The 17,587-nt window shown below is 40.4% G+C and overlaps 1 protein-coding gene and 1 pseudogene across 3 annotated transcripts in view; one reads left to right on the forward strand and one right to left on the reverse strand.

Annotated features, from left to right (window-relative positions):
• Window positions 1–17,587, forward strand: part of MORC2 (MORC family CW-type zinc finger 2) — a 40,721-nt gene that overhangs the window by 9,314 nt on the left and 13,820 nt on the right. For both annotated transcript variants that reach the window (XR_013975147.1, XM_080922344.1), the window contains exons 3-8: window positions 2,175–2,209; window positions 9,444–9,512; window positions 10,019–10,109; window positions 12,990–13,098; window positions 16,757–16,916; window positions 17,067–17,178. Coding sequence is in view for 1 of the 2 variants with exons in the window: in XM_080922344.1 (XP_080778470.1) it covers window positions 2,175–2,209; window positions 9,444–9,512; window positions 10,019–10,109; window positions 12,990–13,098; window positions 16,757–16,916; window positions 17,067–17,178 (576 nt within the window). In the remaining variant the exon portion in view is untranslated. The remainder of the gene's footprint in view (window positions 1–2,174; window positions 2,210–9,443; window positions 9,513–10,018; window positions 10,110–12,989; window positions 13,099–16,756; window positions 16,917–17,066; window positions 17,179–17,587) is intronic.
• Window positions 5,919–9,012, reverse strand: LOC308434525 (NADH dehydrogenase [ubiquinone] 1 alpha subcomplex subunit 12-like; annotated as a pseudogene). Its single transcript has 2 exons — window positions 8,993–9,012; window positions 5,919–6,401 (listed from the first exon to the last, which is right to left on the reverse strand). The product of its transcript is annotated as an NADH dehydrogenase [ubiquinone] 1 alpha subcomplex subunit 12-like (transcript).

The raw sequence follows: 17,587 nt of genomic DNA on the forward strand, positions 1-17,587 counted from the left end.
TTGTGCTTAATAGAACTGTACTAATTAATTCCAGGCCTTTAAAGAGGTTAGTATTCATGATAAATTGCATGACTTCAACTGATTGCTGGAATCTAATGAGATTTCTTTCAAGATTAGGGAAGATAAGATTGTGGTCTCAGGAACTGATTTGTTCATTACAGTGATTGGCATGAGACCTAAATTTTTCATAGGTTTGTGGTAGGTTATGTCTTTTCAGATGTTGAGAAGGAAAAATACATGTTGGAATATCTTTTTATGATTTCAGTAAAGTGAGTGAAGGAAACAAATATTTGATCTTAGTGTGTGTGTGCGCGTACGTTCGAGGGGGAGAGGTGGGGATGAGGGAGGTGGGGCAGCCATGTGTCTGCCACTCAAGAATGATACCTGAGTCCCTAGCACTCATAAAAGCCTGGTCTGAGAGTGCATGCTTTTAACTCCAATGAAAAGAAACTCTCTGGTACTTGCTGGCTAGCCAGTTTAGTTGAGTCTTCAAGATCCATGTTCAGTAAAAATAAGGTAGAAGGTTCAGTAAGATGGCTCAATCTGCTGCTAACTAAGCTGTTTGGGTTTTTTTTTTTTTTTTTTTTTTTGTTTTGTTTTGTTTTGTTTTTGTCAGTACTTGATTTTTTTTTTAAAGGTTTGATAGTATGCATTGAAATCTTACTAGTTACCATAAACATAAAGTACATGTAAAACAAAACGTAACATGGAAGTAGTCAGTTTTCTTGGTGTGTATATATTAAACATAATGATTTTTAAATACCAAAAATTGCCACAAGGCTATCTTCTTAACTCTTGAGTTATTCATGATTTAAGGTCTAGGTGTACCCCACTCTGAGTGGGTGCTATACACTTGTTGTTGTTGGTTTTTTTCTAAGAAGGTCTGAGGCTTCCACTTTTTGGCCTTTCTTTTTTTGAGTTTCATATGATCTGTCTTAGTTAGGGTTTTATTGCTTTGAACAGACACCATGACCAAGGCAAGTCTTATAAATGACAACATTTAATTGGGACTGGCTTACAGGTTCAGTGGTTCAGTCCATTATCATCACAGTGAGAGCATGGCAGCATCCAGGCAGGCATGGTGCAGGAGGAGCTGAGAGTCCTACATCTTCATCCAAAGAAAGCCAGGAACAGACTGAGCATCCTCAGGCAGCTAGGATGAATGTCTCCAAGCCCAGCCCCAGAGTGATTGATACACTTCTTCTAACAAGGCCACTTGTTCTGTTAGTGCCACTCCCTGGGCCAAACATATGCAAATCATCACAGCTGATGACCATTTTGAATACATAAGGTAGAAGGAGAGAACCAACTCTGACCTTATATGCTCCATGACCATGCTCACTAGCAGCATAACACATGAAGTAAATGTAAAAAGAAGAAAAAGTGGAGAGCAAGAAAGAGGACACTGAGTATCAACCTTTGGTCATTTCATGCATACTCGTCTAGGTATATTCATACATATATGAGAATGTACATATATGTATATAATAATAAACAATTTTTATAGTGAAATCAACATTTAAAAGAATATATCTAGGGAGGTTGAGCATGTAGTGCAAGTTATAGAATGTGTACTACTATGCACAAATCCTATGTTTTATCTCTATCACTGTAAACTGAGCATGGTAGTGCACACTTGTGTTCTCAGTGCTTAGGAGGTTGAAGCAGGAGAATCTGAAATTCAAGGTTATTCTTGGCTACATAGTGAACATGAAGACACTAGGATGTATGAAACTCTTAAAAATGTATCCAGTGGGGCTGGAGTGATGGCTCAGTGGTTAAAAGCACTGACTGCTCTTCCAGAGGTCCTGAGTTCAATTCCCAGCAACCACATGGTGGCTCACAACCATCTGTAATGAGATCTAATGCCCTCTTCTGGTACGTTTGAAGAAAGCTACAGTGTGTTTATATATAATAAATAAATCTTTAAAAGCCCACAAATTACAAAGAAATATTAACCAGGAAAAAGAATATTAAAGATGTGTCTAAGTCCTGTGTGTTATGAATTTGGAGTACTTGAAATAGTTCATACATATGTCAGGGAAACTGTGTGATCAAGTAAAACAACAGTCTTTTTCTATAGCTTGAATAATTCAAAATAGTATGCATTGCACAATGCATTTTGCTGATTGATACTTCATCTCAAGTTTTTTTTTCTCTCTTTAATTTTGCAGAGATGCTGATGCCACCAGAATAGACATTTATGCTGGTAAGCCAGACTTTAGACCTTATATTGCTAAACTTTCTTTTCCTTAGTATATAGTTTTTTACTGTGCTTAAGAAGTGAGTGGTTTCTGAAGCCTGGAGATGGCAGAATTTCTTGACGTTATAGGTAGAAATGGTCCACTTCTGATCATATATGTCTTAGAATCTTAGAGATTTATGAGGATAATGGAACAAAATAGTGGGAAGCAAAATGACCCAGAATTTCTCATCTTTCTGGAAGGCAAGATATTGATTGTTGGAATTAATCCTTCACTACTCTTGGTAGCAGAAGTCCCGCCCTGAAAAGTTGCTGATGTAGTAGAAATAGCTTGTAATTGGTTATATAGAGATGTTGAGACCATGTATTATTCAGGGTTCTCTAGAGTAATAGAAGTTAATAGAATGAATATTTGAATGTATGTATATATATATATATTATATATGTATGTATACACACACATACACACGAGGGATTTATTAGAATGACTTAGAGACTGCAAATCTATCTCTAATTGGATTTCCCCAATCCAACAATGGTTGGCTATGAATGGAAGGAGAGTCTAAGAATCTAGTAATCTTGTGGTAGTCTCTCAGTCCACAAGGCTGGATGTCTTAGCTAGTCTTCAATATACAATAATCCCAAAGAGGTAGGTTCTAATGGCAGTGAAGGAATGGATGTGCTAGCAAGATGAGGGCAAACAGGCAAGGAACAAAAGTTTCTGTCTTCCATGTCTTTATATAGGCTTCCAGCAGAAGGCATGTATGTTCCTGCCTCAAGATTCAGTTCAAATTCATGTGCCTTTCTACCTCAAAGGTCCAGAGAAGAAGTGGATCTATCCACTTCAAACCAAGCAGAAAACCCCTCACAGGTGTGACCTCTATTTCTGCATTCCAGTTACTCCCAGATGTAGTCAAGTTGACAGCCAAGAATAGTCATCATAAGTCTACCCTTGTCAATTTGTCCCATAGTCATCTCTCTTTTTGTTGTAATTAATTTCCAAATGAAAACAATAAACAGGTCATAATAATGCCTAAGTCATAACTATTCCACACACAATTGCAAGCCTATTATATATTTAACAAGGTCATAATTACACCTAAAATGATATGACTATCCCTTGTAAAACCTCAAGCTGATTATAAATTTAGAATAGGTAGAGATGTCCCTTGAGGGACATTGTTTTAGTATCTCAAGCTTAAATATGATAATCATTGATATTTCTTAATTGATGTTATATTGCATGATAAGGAAATTGAAAGACAACACAAATACTCTACAAACACATTCTTAACAAAATATGGTAAAAAACACTTTTTTTTTTTTTTTGTCAATTATAATCCTCATTTCTGTAATTGACCATGTGGCCCTAGCTGGTATTTATAACTGCCTTTTTCTTCTACTCATTTTGTTCCATTCCTGTCAAGCCCCTCATTGGATCTTGTTTTGTTTTGTTTTTTCTTTTGGAGGAGTGACCCTTATCTTCATCCCTGAAGGATCTGTGCCTGGATTAAGCTGTTATTTCCCATTGACTTAATCACAGAACCTGGTAGCACCAAAAGACACCCTAAAAGATCTGCACTCCAGACTCAATTAGTTTTACCTCCATTGTGCAGAAGCAATCCAATTTCCCCTTGGTAATCTGGATCAATCACTCCTCCTAGCAATGTTATTCTTCTTTTAGCTTGTTGTTTTAAAGGCATCAGAAGCCCAAAGTGGCCAGGAGGAAGTCTGAGCTTCCCGTTCCATGGCATGTTTGTTTTGTCTCCTGGTAGAAACATTCCTTATTCTGAAACCAAAATTTCTAGATCAGCAGAATTTAGGGTTGCAAGAATAGGAGACAAATATTTTCATAGTGGGGTCATTAGTGGTGATAGTGAGTAGAACTATTATTTACTTTTTACCCCTTGGTTTTTGGACCCATGGATTCTGGCAGTGGAAGAAACTACCATATATTGGACACTGATTCAAAGCATATATTGGTTTTTGGAAACCTTGCCATAGCCCTCCAAGCCGTTGCCACTTAATTGACAGTGCAGCCCTGTCTTCCAAGTCATTCCATCAGTATTGTAGGGAACATGGTTGTACGCCCACTGTTGTCCTTCTGATTGTGAAGTAAGTTCCTTGATCAGGTGGACTACTGTGATGGTGGATAAGGCCTTTCTCTAAGTTCATGAATTGTAGTTTTGGCAGAACCATCATGTATGGGAAAAGCAAATCCTTAGCCAGAATAAATATCTACTTTAGTAAGGACAAAGTTGTTCTTTCCACAGAGGAAGTGGTTTATTGTAGTCAACCTGCCACCAGGTCACTGTCTCTGGTCACCCCAGGAATGATGTTATATCTGGGGCTCACAGTTGATCTTTGTGGTTGGCAGTTAGTGGCTGTAGCCAGGTCACTTGTTGAATGGTAATTCTTATTGTCAAGCCCATGCATAACCCCATGCCTGCTACAAAGGCCACTTTGTTCATGGGCCCATTCATCAATGGCAGGAATGTCTGGAGAAAGAAGCTGACTTGAGTCTCTCCTCAGCAGAACTCACCTTTGATGAGCATTTACATGGGATAGAAATATCTTCACATAATTTGTTATTCGGAGAGATCTATCCACATACTTCTTCCCCAAATGTCTTTCTCACCAATTTTCCAATCATGCTCTTTTCAAGTCCCTGACCATCCAGCCAGTCCGTTTGCTTTAGCCCATGAATCAGTGGAGAATGTCACGTTTGGCCATTACTCCTTCAGAGAAAGTCACTGCTGGTTTAGCAGACAATGAAGTATTAATTTTCTCAGTCAAGGGTAAAATGGCAGTATTTTAAGAAGTAAGAATGAGAGTATTACTTCAAGTGGGGGGGGGAACCTTGAAAATCTGAAGGTTCTAAGTTCTCAGTTTCCATAGGGTTCTCCCACACATCCCAATCCAAAGTTACAGGATCCCATTCACTACCAATTAATGTCCTTGCTTTAACTGTGGACACCCTCTGAGTCTGGGACTTGAATTTTCGATGTTGTTTTGCAACTTTATAACCAGGGCTTCAGTTTGATTGATTTTTCATAACTTGAGCTCTGTGGCTTATGGAGAGAAGATTTTCTTCTAGGGCACACTTAGAAACTTTTAGGTTGTTTATGCACATCTGGAACTGGTCAATTTTTATCACTGAGTTCTTTTTTGTCCTTCACCATATTCTGAGATTCTAGAAGTTGGCTGATTTTATTATCATGGAGCTTATCCCTATCCTTTGTCAGTTAATCCATAGGTAGATTGCATAACCAACCAGCATTATCATTTACCCCAAACTCTCCCAGTTTTATATATAGGGTCACCAAATCCATTACTACTCACAGTTGGAAAATCAGTATAGTCAAATGCATTTATCTCGTTAAGTTCGTAATATAGTTCATACCATGGGCTTTTGATGCTCTTCAACCTTCTAGGAGACAGGGTAGCTGGAGAGGCTTTGCTAATTGTAGGTGTTGGCTAATTGAAAAGCCAATTACAGATACTTGAAAGATTCATCCTTATACTTCTGTTGTTCTGGAACCACTTCTGGTACCAAATGTGTCAGGGCAAAAGACATCAGAAGTTCTGTCTTCCATATCCTTTTTTTTTTTTTTTTTTAAATCTGCTGGGTCAAGCAATTTTAATCAAGTTCAGGGTCAGCTGCTAGGACAGTCCTGCATTAACCTGGAAGTGCTGGGAACAGTCTTCACTGCTGTCACTTGTAAGGTGTCAAAGGTGGGACCCATCTTGAATCTTCTTTCTAGTGGTGGGATAAGGAATGTACTACCTGGAGTGGCAGTCACATTGAATTTATGGTTTGTCCAGATGAACTTAAGAACAGTCGGTGGTTTTGTCGCTGGAGGATCATCAGTCATGCAGTGAAGCCAGCAGTACCATTCAGAAGGCACCATGCTTCCATCCAAATCCCAGAATGTGTTTTTGCCATTCATTTCGGTGGTGTACATGACCCATCGGTGACGGCCAAAAAATTGCTTGTTGACTTCATAGTATTTGTTTTCGTATTTTGTCTTCTCCCACCAATGTACCAAGCCTTATATCATTTGCCCTGAAGAAAACCTGTAGGAGGCCCTGCAGGCCGCCATGGCCACTGACCTGCTGCAGCCCTCGCTCCTTGCATGTCCTTATATAGGCTCCCAGGCAGATGAATGTGGCCCAGGTTGAAAGTAGATAGATGTTCCTGCTTCAAGATTCAGATCAAAGTCAGGTGCCTCTCTGCTTCAAAGGTCTAGACTTGAAGTAGATCCACCCACTTGAAACCAAGCAGAAAATCCCTCACAAGTGTGCTCTACATTTCTGGCTTCAACTGGAATACATTTGGTATTAACTGGAATTAACATCATAGACCACCTCTCTGGCACTGTGGCAGCCTCTATTGTTCTGCTGTTGGCTCTGCTGTTATATTTTAAGGTCATCTTTCTCTCAGAGTGATGGTAACAATGAAAGAGTTTATAGTCATTATCATTGACTTTTTTATATAGTTTGTTTTCTGCCATTTCAGAATTTATAGCAGCACCCTTTTTGGTCATTTTAAAACCTTGAAAAATGGGATGGAAATCTATTCTTAAATCCAGTTTGGTTAATGTGATATATTTTACTGACTTTTTTTTTCTGAAATCTGAAAGGTTTTTGGTCATATTTTGAGCAACATGTCTAGCTTTTGGAAATCTGAGTTTATGTGGAACGTACAGTTATCAGATAACCCTCTTCATGGAGTCATTTGATAAATGGGAATAAAACACAGAACCATTAGTATAATATTATTAGGAAGACTCTCTAGATAAGATGATGTATTTAGACTAAATTATTTGGAGAAAAGAAAGTACTCAGAATACCTATATATCAGCTATCCTGACGAAATTCTGTAAGCCTTCTGTTAAAAAGTAGTTAAAATACTTTGGATTTGTTATTGTTACTTGTTTTGGCTTTTAGATAGGGACACAATAATTAGCTTTTTAGTCTTAGATGAAAGTAATAGGAAAAAGTAATACAGTAAGAGACTTCAAGATGATAATTGCCAAATCTCCTATATGGTGCCATCTTTCCAAGTTATAGTTAAGTTTGCATGTAGGAGTGCTGATATTACCTCTTAAGGAAACAGTGAATATTCAAACTATTATCCAGAGGATTAAGAAAAATGAGCCTCTACTTTAAGTGATATTGAAGGAACTCATCCTCATAGCTTGAGTCCTTATAAAGAAAAGATCATCTTTGTTCCTTTCTACCACCTTCATTGGGTAAATTTCAGAAGGAAATACAGGAAAATGACATTATATATGGAGTGCTCAATGTGCTTCCTGTTTGCTTCAGGAAAAGTCCAGAGGGTGAGATGAAGCCTTTGCTCTAAGAGTCTAATATTCAATTGAAGAGACAGCATGCTACAAATGGTTACAGATAACTAGACCTCGAGGGAATAATTATGACAGTAAGAAGCTGGGCATTGTGGTACATGGCATTAATCCCAGCCCTCTGGGTGTCTCTAGAGACAGGAGGATCACTTCAGTTGTCTCTGCTACGTGGGGAGTTCAAAGCCAATATGGGCTCTATGGTCATACAGTACTTGTAAGCTGCATAAAGAAACTTATAAAAATGTCTCTCTCTCTCTCTCTCTCTCTTTCCTCTCTCTCTCTCTCTCTCTCTCTCTCTCTCTCTCTCTCTCTCTCTCTCTCTCTCCTCTCTCTCTCTCAGCATGGGAACATATGGAAGGCAGAAGAGAGCATTAGATCCTCTAGAGTTGGAGTTATGGGTGGTTGGGAGCCACCCAGTATGGTTCTTGGGAACTAGACTTGGGTCTTCTACAAGAGCACTATGTGCTCTTAACCATTGAGTTATCCCTTTAGCCCCATAGAAAACAACTTTTGAGATAAATCTTTGAACTAGGAGAACTTGAACCCACAGTTGAAGTGATAACTCTGCTTCTTAGATATTCAAGGATTTTCAGTGGTCTTGGGACTTTTCAAATGCATTTGGCTCCAGTTTTTAAATCCCAAATTAGTCTTCACATAATTTTTAGTACAGGCCACATTAGTATCTGTGGTCTGCTTCTCTGGGCAGGTGCTAAGACAGTGCTACTATCATGCTCTGTGTCTCACCCAGTTTGAGACTTCATGGGACACTACTTTTTATAGATGGAAAATTGGAGACTTTTAATATTTTAAAGACAAAAACAATAAAATCCCTTGTTCATACTTGCCACATTTCACTGGATTACCTAGATTTTGATAAGAGGTATTACCTTAGGGAGAAATGTTCTCATCTACAAGGATCTTCTGGGAAGAACCTCCTCCTTGAACTTTCAGAAGGCATTTTGATGAGGGTTCAGCCTCCTGAACATTGATACTTGAAAGTCTCTGTGATTTATGGTCCATCTAAAATAGTATTTTAATTTACACTAGTTTTCTATTTAGCAGAGGGTAGTCATGACTCATTTAGTTTCACCCTGAGGGAAAGATCAAAAACATTTAAAACGTATTTGTCAGGATGGATAATTGTACAACGTGAACTGAAGCTTGGACTCTAGGGAGTAGGCTCCAAAGTAGCCTTGGGCTTGACTATTTTACACAGACTTCCTCCTTTTTAGTAAACTTGTTCTTGTTAACTTTTATTCTTATACTGAGCAGTGGACCCATGAACAACATCTACTGGGGAGGTTGATGTTAGTGGTTCTTCATGTGGTTTGTTTGGGCTCCCTGCTTCCATTTAGTCTAGTAGTGATCATATATAAACATAGCAATTTACCTTTTAGGTGGCAGCTGCCACCATTGTGCTCACACTCCATCTGGCATCATCATTTTGAATGTTACCTTGCACTTACACCACAAAGGAAGATACCCTGTTGAGTTTGAACAGTTGGTGAGGTATAGTACATAACAGACTACTTACCTGACTTGAGATTCATGGCATTGGGAGGTGTAAAGGGCTGTAAAAAGAGAAGACATGCATATATAAAAGATATGCATATTCAGTAGTCTTGAATGTGGTTCAGTACTGGCCCCTTCCAATAGATTTTTGGAAGCTTTGTTGTGAGTTTGAAAGCCTCAGAGAAGCTTCACATCCTCAAGGGTTCTAAAGTCTAACTCATACTAGCTTAGTACTTTTAGAAGAAACTAGATCTGACCTAACTCTTTTTACCAGGCTTCCCTTTGGTTCACCTTCTGTTCACACCCAGGCTGTCGCCCTATAAGTGGTAACAGCCGAGTAATGGCAGCCACTTCTTTTATAGAGAGGCGGGAGGACCTTCGAGGAGGATTTATGCTTTGCTTTTTGGATGATGGAGCAGGAATGGATCCGAGTAAGTGGTTCTATGATGATTGTTTCTTTTGTGGAGCATAACAATTTACTATTAAAGCTGCTTTTTTGTGACCTCACTGTTGTGGCTAGAAGATCCACCTGGAGAATGAAAAGCCTATTGCAACATCTTAGGCTTAATTACTCTGTGTGCTTGCTGGGTCTTGTCCTAACATGGGAGGTATTTGGATAACATGAATGTCAATCTGAAATCAGTTAGATTACCGTTCTCTTGGCAATGCATTTATCAGCATGTCCAACATCCTGGAGCCATAACTACTGAGGCTTCTTCTCCTGAGACTTTCCTATGTTTTGGTAACAACACAGGACACTGTGGTGGTATTGATGGGCCAAGCAAGTACCTTCTTATGCCTCATGACTGAATTTCCTTAGAGGTTTTGCTGGCTATACAATATAGCCATACTTGTATTTAACCTGATTCATATTGCTAACTTGAGAGGCCTAAAAAAGTAGTGCTAACTTTTTATTTTCTCTTGTCTACCATTTGAGGTGATGCTGCTAGTGTGATCCAGTTTGGGAAGTCAGCCAAAAGAACTCCTGAGTCTACCCAGATTGGGCAGTATGGCAATGGATTAAAATCGTACGTATATTGGAAGCCTGGCATAGGGCCGGGTACAAAATCACATGGTACATTCTTGCTGTCCTTCTTTTTGTCCCTCTAGGAACATAAAATCTCAAGCAATAGGAGAGTCAGAAAGGAGTGGTGATGCGGGTAGTTAACCAACTGTCTAGCTGAATTTGCTCAGTATATTGATTAGTATGAATATCTAAATCATTATTCTCTAGAGCTATCTCTTTCCTCTTATTGAATATCATTTATATCCCGTTGAGGGTGTGGGTGTGTCTCTTCTGAGGCTGGAGCATATCTGAAATGGCAAGGGAGTCACTTCACACTGTTATTAGTATGCTGTGCCAGGCACTGGGGATACAGGGTGAATACAAAACACAGACTCTTGGAGTAAATAGTCTTATGTGGACATCTTACAGACCATATAGCAGGAGATCCATGTTATTCCTTCAATCTTGGTTTCCAATTCTAATACCTCCCTCAGACCTTGGTTTCCAATTGTTTAGTACTTGGAGTATGTTGTTCTGGCTTGGAGTAAAGCCCTGAGAAAAGGGGTTTCTATTTCTGAAATACTTGTTTCCAGCTGCACATACCTTTTGGTGGAATAAGATTTAGTGGAATTGGAGTTTGTGCAAATGGAATTATGAGTCATGTTCCAGTCTTGCTGTGGAAACGTGTTGCTTATTTGAGAAAAGGTTGTGGTTTGAGCTGTCAACAGCCTTGATTGGGCCTCAAGTGCATTGTGCTTTGGTTGTGGAGAAAAGAGTGGACCCAAGGATCCAGGGGCTTGGTTCCTGGGCTTTGATATCTTCTCAGGACGGGAACCAAATGTTAATAATAAGCACTTAACCATGTACCAGGAGGTGCTGTGCTGAACTTCATATGGATGATACTATGATGGGTGGGTTTTATTAACATTCTCAAATGAAAAATTAAGATGTATAGGAGTAAATTGACTTACCTAAGAGTGTACAGGTGTTTCTGTGAGAGGAAGATATGAACCACATCTTTCTGATTAGAAAATGGAAGTGACTGTTCATTTCCCTTTGGTCAGACAAAGGTTCAGATCTTAATCCAGCCATTTAGTCACTAAAGTTGTGACTTATAAATGATCATACTTATATAAAATAGTTAAGGACCAGGTGCTGTTACTGCTTTGAGAGTCCCTAGTCTGTGATCACGGTGGGAACATTCCCCATAGGATTCTGATAAAGGTGATCTAATTCCTATGAAACTGAGGTCTCCATAGTCCTATCACTTTTTCAGACTCAGCTTTAACTTTCTAATGTTTCCTAGCCTAGAAAATGAGGTTCTAACTTCTGATATTCTCCCTTAGGAGCCAGTAAAACATGACTCAGAAAGTGCTTAGAAGACTGAGAAGAAACTTGTACAAAGTTACAATGCAGTTATCAACATGTTTAGGAGGTTTTTATAAAGGTCTTATTGAATTGGAGCCATCTAGTGTTCAGAATTCAGAAGTTAGATGAGGTGGTTTATGGTGAGCATGGGATTGAGCAAGGAAGGTGATGTTTTAGGGTTTCTGATAATCAGACTCTAATCAGGATCAAAAACAGAAACAAACAAACAAAAAAACCCAAAGAGGTGCGAAGAAAGTTTTGCCAAATTCGTGTGAGGGCAGTGCTGTCCACAAGCTGTAGGGAAGGAAGGAGTATACTGAGATTGATTTAAGGAAAAACGAGCCCTGTCATCAGGAAAGAGAATTGACAGCCCTGAGGGTGTCTATGGAGTGACTTGGGAGTTTTTGAGAGTGCTTGGGAAATGGAATGTGGCCTTCGTTTGTATGCCTGGCATGCCAGACTGGATTGTATATAGAGATTAATGAGGCTCCCTACCATTGTCTTTTCTTGGGGGTGTTGTAAGAACTAATGAGATAATAGCCATAAAACTCAGAAAAAAAATGGAACTAAATAGCCTCATTGTTGAGTAGATATTCCTACTGCTGCTTCATACTTCTGCCCTATGTGGCCAGGGAAAGCCTGTCTCTACCTGTTCTGTAGAAGGATTAACATGGCTTAACAGGAAGGAAGCCATTGATTGCATTTAGACTTTTGCCAGATGTTTTGTTTTCCATTGATTCTGGGGATTGAATCCAGGCTCTTGCACATGCTAGGCAAAGGTCCCACCAGTCTGCTCTATGCCAGGCTTAACTTTTGCCTTGTTGAAGACAAACTGAAAGCTATAGAATAAGCTCAAAGTAGCAAAGCAGTTCTGATACAGAAAATGGCTAGAGTTACTGGACATGGATGTAGACCTTGATCTTGAAAGATCAGATTAGCATTTGTGTTTGGTAAGTGTTGCAGTCATACTGGTTTTTGAAAGACTGAGAGACTAGTCTTTTGACACTTCTCTAGACTATGTTGCCCTTTGATAAGTGGACAGGAAGGGATTTTGTGTTAGTGAAGGAAGAGCAGGATAAGAAGAGGGTGTGGCCCCAAAGGATGATGATGGGTTCAAGTTGTCAGCTATAGGAGTGAAAGTTGATAATGTCCCAGAAGATCCCATGAACCTAGAGCTCAACCAAGCATGTTCATTTGTTAGGATTGTGGCAATAAGCTGGGAGGGACGCTAACCCACGGCTTATGGTCTTGGTGAATATATTCTAGAGGGATTTTGAGTAACCTGAAACCCTTCTGTGAAAGGGAAATTTGCTGCAGGAGGTGATAGGTTACATACAAAGGATTTAGAGACCCTTAAGAAGACACAGCAAGGAATGGCTGGCTGAGTGGGAGGAAACAAGGGCTGTTGGGACTGGGATATGGGCAGCCTTGTGGAGAGCTCTCTCTGATCAGCTTCAGTTATGTCAGGAAGGTGTGCTCCCTTTTCATGAGCTTTGAGTCCTTGCAAATAATCTGTTTTCTGTTTCTCTTTCAGGGGCTCAATGCGGATTGGGAAGGATTTTATCCTCTTCACTAAGAAAGATGACACCATGACCTGCCTCTTCTTGTCTCGCACCTTTCATGAGGAAGAAGGCATTGATGAAGTAGGTTTTATCCTGTGGCCTGAGTTGCTACTTGCATTTGCTGGATTTGCCTGTGGTCCCGGGCTCCTTGGAGCTGTAGATTTGGAGCAAGTGCCCGCTGTTTCAGGATGGGGTGGCTGGATGCATTGGCTGGAAGGTGATAAGGCAGATAATATCTATATGTGAAAGGAAGTAAAATCTCAAGGTGCTTCAGACAGTGGCTGTTCTGCTACTGAGAATGGGACTGTGAAGTGGTAAGAAATAAGAGTTGGATTTGAAGCTTTTCTGTATGTGCAGGATATTCCGTTTTTGTGGAGTCTCCTTTGAGAACTGGTACTCCAGAACAGGCATTTTGGGCTTCCCTAACTGATTGGAAATTATAGCTAGTGGTAATAATAGAACATCAGTGTCTTTCCTCTATGATGGTTATTTTATGGAGTATGTTGTGACACATTTTCTTTTTAAGGAAGTGTGTTGCTCTAACTTATATCAGAAACCATAAGTCAGACCCTAACCAGGTGGTAAAGCAGGTAAGTATATAGAAGACATCAGTATGATCTTAGTTAATAGCGCTTTTCACCTGCTGGCATTAACAGATGTCTTCCTTGCCCCCATAATTATTATTGTCCTGGAAGACAGGCTTAGTAATAAATCTTAACTTCTAAAATATGTTGGTAATAGGGACTGGAAAGATAGTTCAGCATTTAAGAGCACTGGTCCCAGAGGACCAGGGTTCAATTTCTAGCACCCACATGGCAGCTTACTACTGTCTGTAACTTCAGTTCCTGTTTTAGTTAGAGTTTTATTGCTGTGAACAGACACCATGACCAAAGTAACATTTAATTGGGACTGCCTTACAGGTTCAGAGGTTCAGTCCATTATCATCAAGGTGAGAGCATGGCAGCATCCGGGCAGGCATGGTGCAGGAGGAGCCGAGAGTTCTATATCCTTATCTGAAGGAAGCCAGGAACAGACTGAGCATCCTTAGGCAGCTAGGAGGAGGGTCTCCAACCTCACCCCCACAGTGACACACTTCCTAATAGTGCCACTCTCTGGGCTAAGCATATGTGAACCATCACAGTTCCAGAGGGCCTAATACTACCCCTTCTGGCCTCTGTGAGCACCAGGCATGCATGTGGTGCATAGACACACAGTCAAGCAAAACATCCTTATATATAAACATGTGTGTGTGTGTGTGTGTGTGTGTGTGTGTGTGTATGTGTGTAATGTTTAGTTGTGTGAGCTAAACAAAAACCTACCTGATTCTCTTTGTGATCTGGTGGCTCAGACTAAGAGCAGTTTTTCTCTTATGAGACAGGGTTTAATTATGAAGTTCTGGTTAGCTAGAACTTGTTATGTATACCAGAATGGCCTTGAACTCACAGAGAGGTCCATTTGCCTCTGCCTCCTGAATGTAGCAGTTAAAGGCATATACCACTGTGTTTGTTAAGAGCAGTAGTAGGGACAGTGTCTGGGTGTCCTTTTAAGTCTGAATAATAGAAGCTTGAGAGAAAGAAAGAAATTCGTAGCTGTCACTTAAGTAGATGGCCCAGTTGAGAATTTCAGTTTGTTCCCCTCTGTTGATTAGCAGTGATTGATTTTGTACTAGTCCTGTTGAGATCTGAGCACAAATTTGTGGCAGACTAATTGATGTTAAAATGGGAACCTTTTCCTACCATTTTTAGTTAACCAATCAGTGAATTTTTTTAGAGAGACTTGCAGGCTCTGGTATGGTAGTTGGAGCTAGTGGGCCATCTGGGGCTAGGGAAGAATGGAAAGGGAGAATATGGAGGGAGGGGAGGACAGTGTAAATTAGTTTGGGACATGCAAACTGTCTGGAGTTTAGGGGCAATATTAGCTCTAGGCTGCCTACCTTCTTCCTTCTTGTCTTCATGCCTTCCTTTCTGTTGTCATTATCTTCCTTCGTCGATCCCTCGCTCTTTCTTTCCCCCTAAATCCCCAGTTGTGATGGCTTGCATATGCTTGGCCCAGGGAGTGGCACTATTAGAAGGTGTGGCCTTGTTGGAGGAAGTGTGTCACTCTGGGGATGGGCTTGGAGATACTCCTCTTAGCTGCCTGAGGAAGCTTAGTCTGTTCCTGGCTTCCTTTTGGATGAAGATTCTTCCTTTGGAAGAACTCTCAGCTCCTCCTGCACCATGCCTGCCTAGATGCTGCCATGCTCTTGTCTTGATGACAGTGGACTGCACCTCTGAACCTGTAAGCCAGCCTCAATTAAATGTTGTTATTTGTAAGTCTTGCCTTGGTCATGGTGTCTGTTCACAGCAATAAAACCCTAACTAAGACCAGTCCTAGACCGGTAATTGTTAGTAGCAGATAACAATAAGCAAGGAAAGGACTTGAGACCTGAGCAGTCCAACATTAAATGGTGTGTGTCAGGAGAAGGTCTAGGAAGAAAACTGGAAAACTGGGAGATTGGTGACATGAAAGCTGAAGGAGAAATGTCAAGTAGGAGGATAGTGAAAGTTAGTGCCTACAATTTAGAGTGGTGCTGTCCTCACCTGGGACAAGTTCACAGAATGCAAATGTAACTTGATTCCCTTGATGGAAAGGCTGGATTGAAACTTTTTGCCTTACTTGGTGCTAGAAGGTCACTGTTTTGGATTGTACTCTAATGCAAACTCTGCCAAGATTTCAAAATAAGATCATTTTCAGTCCAGAAGGAATGTGTCCAAACCAGCTCAGTGGTTGAATGATTACAGCATGAAGCTTTTCAGAAGCTAGCAGTGTTAGTACTCCTAAGGAGTTATCACACAGGCCTTTATTAAGATAACTGAATTTCTCCTTTGTCTCAAATGTGGGCCCTTTGACTTGAGACCATGAGGTGTTTTACTTGGTTTTCTGCAATCCCCTGAATATTAACTTTGAGCAGGGGATGAGGACATGATGAAACTACTAAGGAAGACTTGAAGAAAAGAGTTTCTTTTCTAATTAGACATAAAATCAAATTTAATATATGTTGAGGAATTGTTATAATAAAGTACACATTCATGTAGCCACACTTATAAACCAAAATTAGAAATCCCTGACCCGTGTCATCCTCAGTGTATCCCTTGGAGAAATCACTACCTGGTAACTTTTAGGATGATCACTTCCTTTCTGTGGGTTGGGGACATTATCTATCATTGGTATTTGTGTTTTAATTTGGTTTTGTACCTGTACGCATGAACTGACAATATAGAAATTCACTTGTATCTCTGTCAGATAATACTGTTTATGAGATCCATTCATATTTGTGGCTGCGCCTTTACTGATTATTATTACCATAGAATAATCAGTTTAGTCACTCTCTAGTAGAGATTTGGGTTGTTCCTGTATGTGTATGCTGGTATGTACATGCAGAGGTTCCTCAGAAGTAGAATTGCTAAGTTGTAGATTATAGTTTGTTTCTCTAGATACACTAGATAATTGCAAGTATATTTTTCCCTAATGGTTAAAGTAGAATTTTTACCAGATTAATGAAATGGCCAAAGACATCCCTGACAGGCACACAAACTTTGGAGGCACAAACCTCCAATGTGACAGGAGTTTGGGGAAGGGCCAGAAGTTACAAATCTGATGCCAGACTATACAACTAAAGGGACAAGAAATCTGCATGTTTCGGGGAAGGTGGCTCTGGAGCCCTAATCACAGTGTGTATTTGTGCTAACCTCAAACACAGGTGATTGTTCCACTGCCTACCTGGAATGCTCGAACCCGGGAACCTATCACAGACAACGTGGAGAAGTTTGCCATAGAGACAGAGCTTGTTTACAAGTACTCTCCCTTCCACACTGAGGAGCAAGTGATGAACCAGTTCATGAAGATTCCTGGGAACAGTGGTGAGTAGGCTTTGGCCCTGCAGCCTAGAGAGTCTGGGAGCTCTAGAGCCTCTGGTAATGTGGAGGGGAGTCTGGGAGCTCTAGAGCCTCTGGTGATGTGGAGGGTGATCCAGGGTTGGCTGGCAGAGAGAAAGGATTTCTGTTCCCCAGGAACACTGGTGATCATCTTTAATCTCAAGCTTATGGATAATGGAGAGCCGGAACTAGACATAATCTCAAATCCAAAAGATATCCAGATGGCAGAAACCTCTCCAGAGGGCACGTGAGTATGGCTGGGAAGGGTGGCAGGACTGGAACTGGTCTTTACTTCCTTAGATGACTTCAGGAAAGATGGAAGAGCCTTATCCTGGCTTTTTTTTGGTAGCAGTATTGATGAACTGAAAGTCTGAGATTCCCTATCTGTTCAATAGCCGGCAGTGACTCCTTAGCCAGGCTAAAGCAAAGATCAGTGATCTGTTCTAACTCACATTGACAGAAGAGACTGAGGCCTGAGTCTAGGGGTGGTGAAATTGCACTGGGGTTCCTGTATCAGGCAGGTGAGGTGTCTATGGGGCACCTGTGCCAGGGACATAACAGGGCAGGATGGAGTACCTGTGATGAGTGACCATTCTGGTCAAGGTAGCAGGATGTGCAATGAAGGTGAGGAACTGCAGAGAGGAAATTTGTACGCA

This window comes from Micromys minutus (assembly GCF_963924665.1).
Source record: "Micromys minutus genome assembly, chromosome: 1".
Lineage (NCBI taxonomy): Eukaryota > Metazoa > Chordata > Mammalia > Rodentia > Muridae > Micromys > Micromys minutus.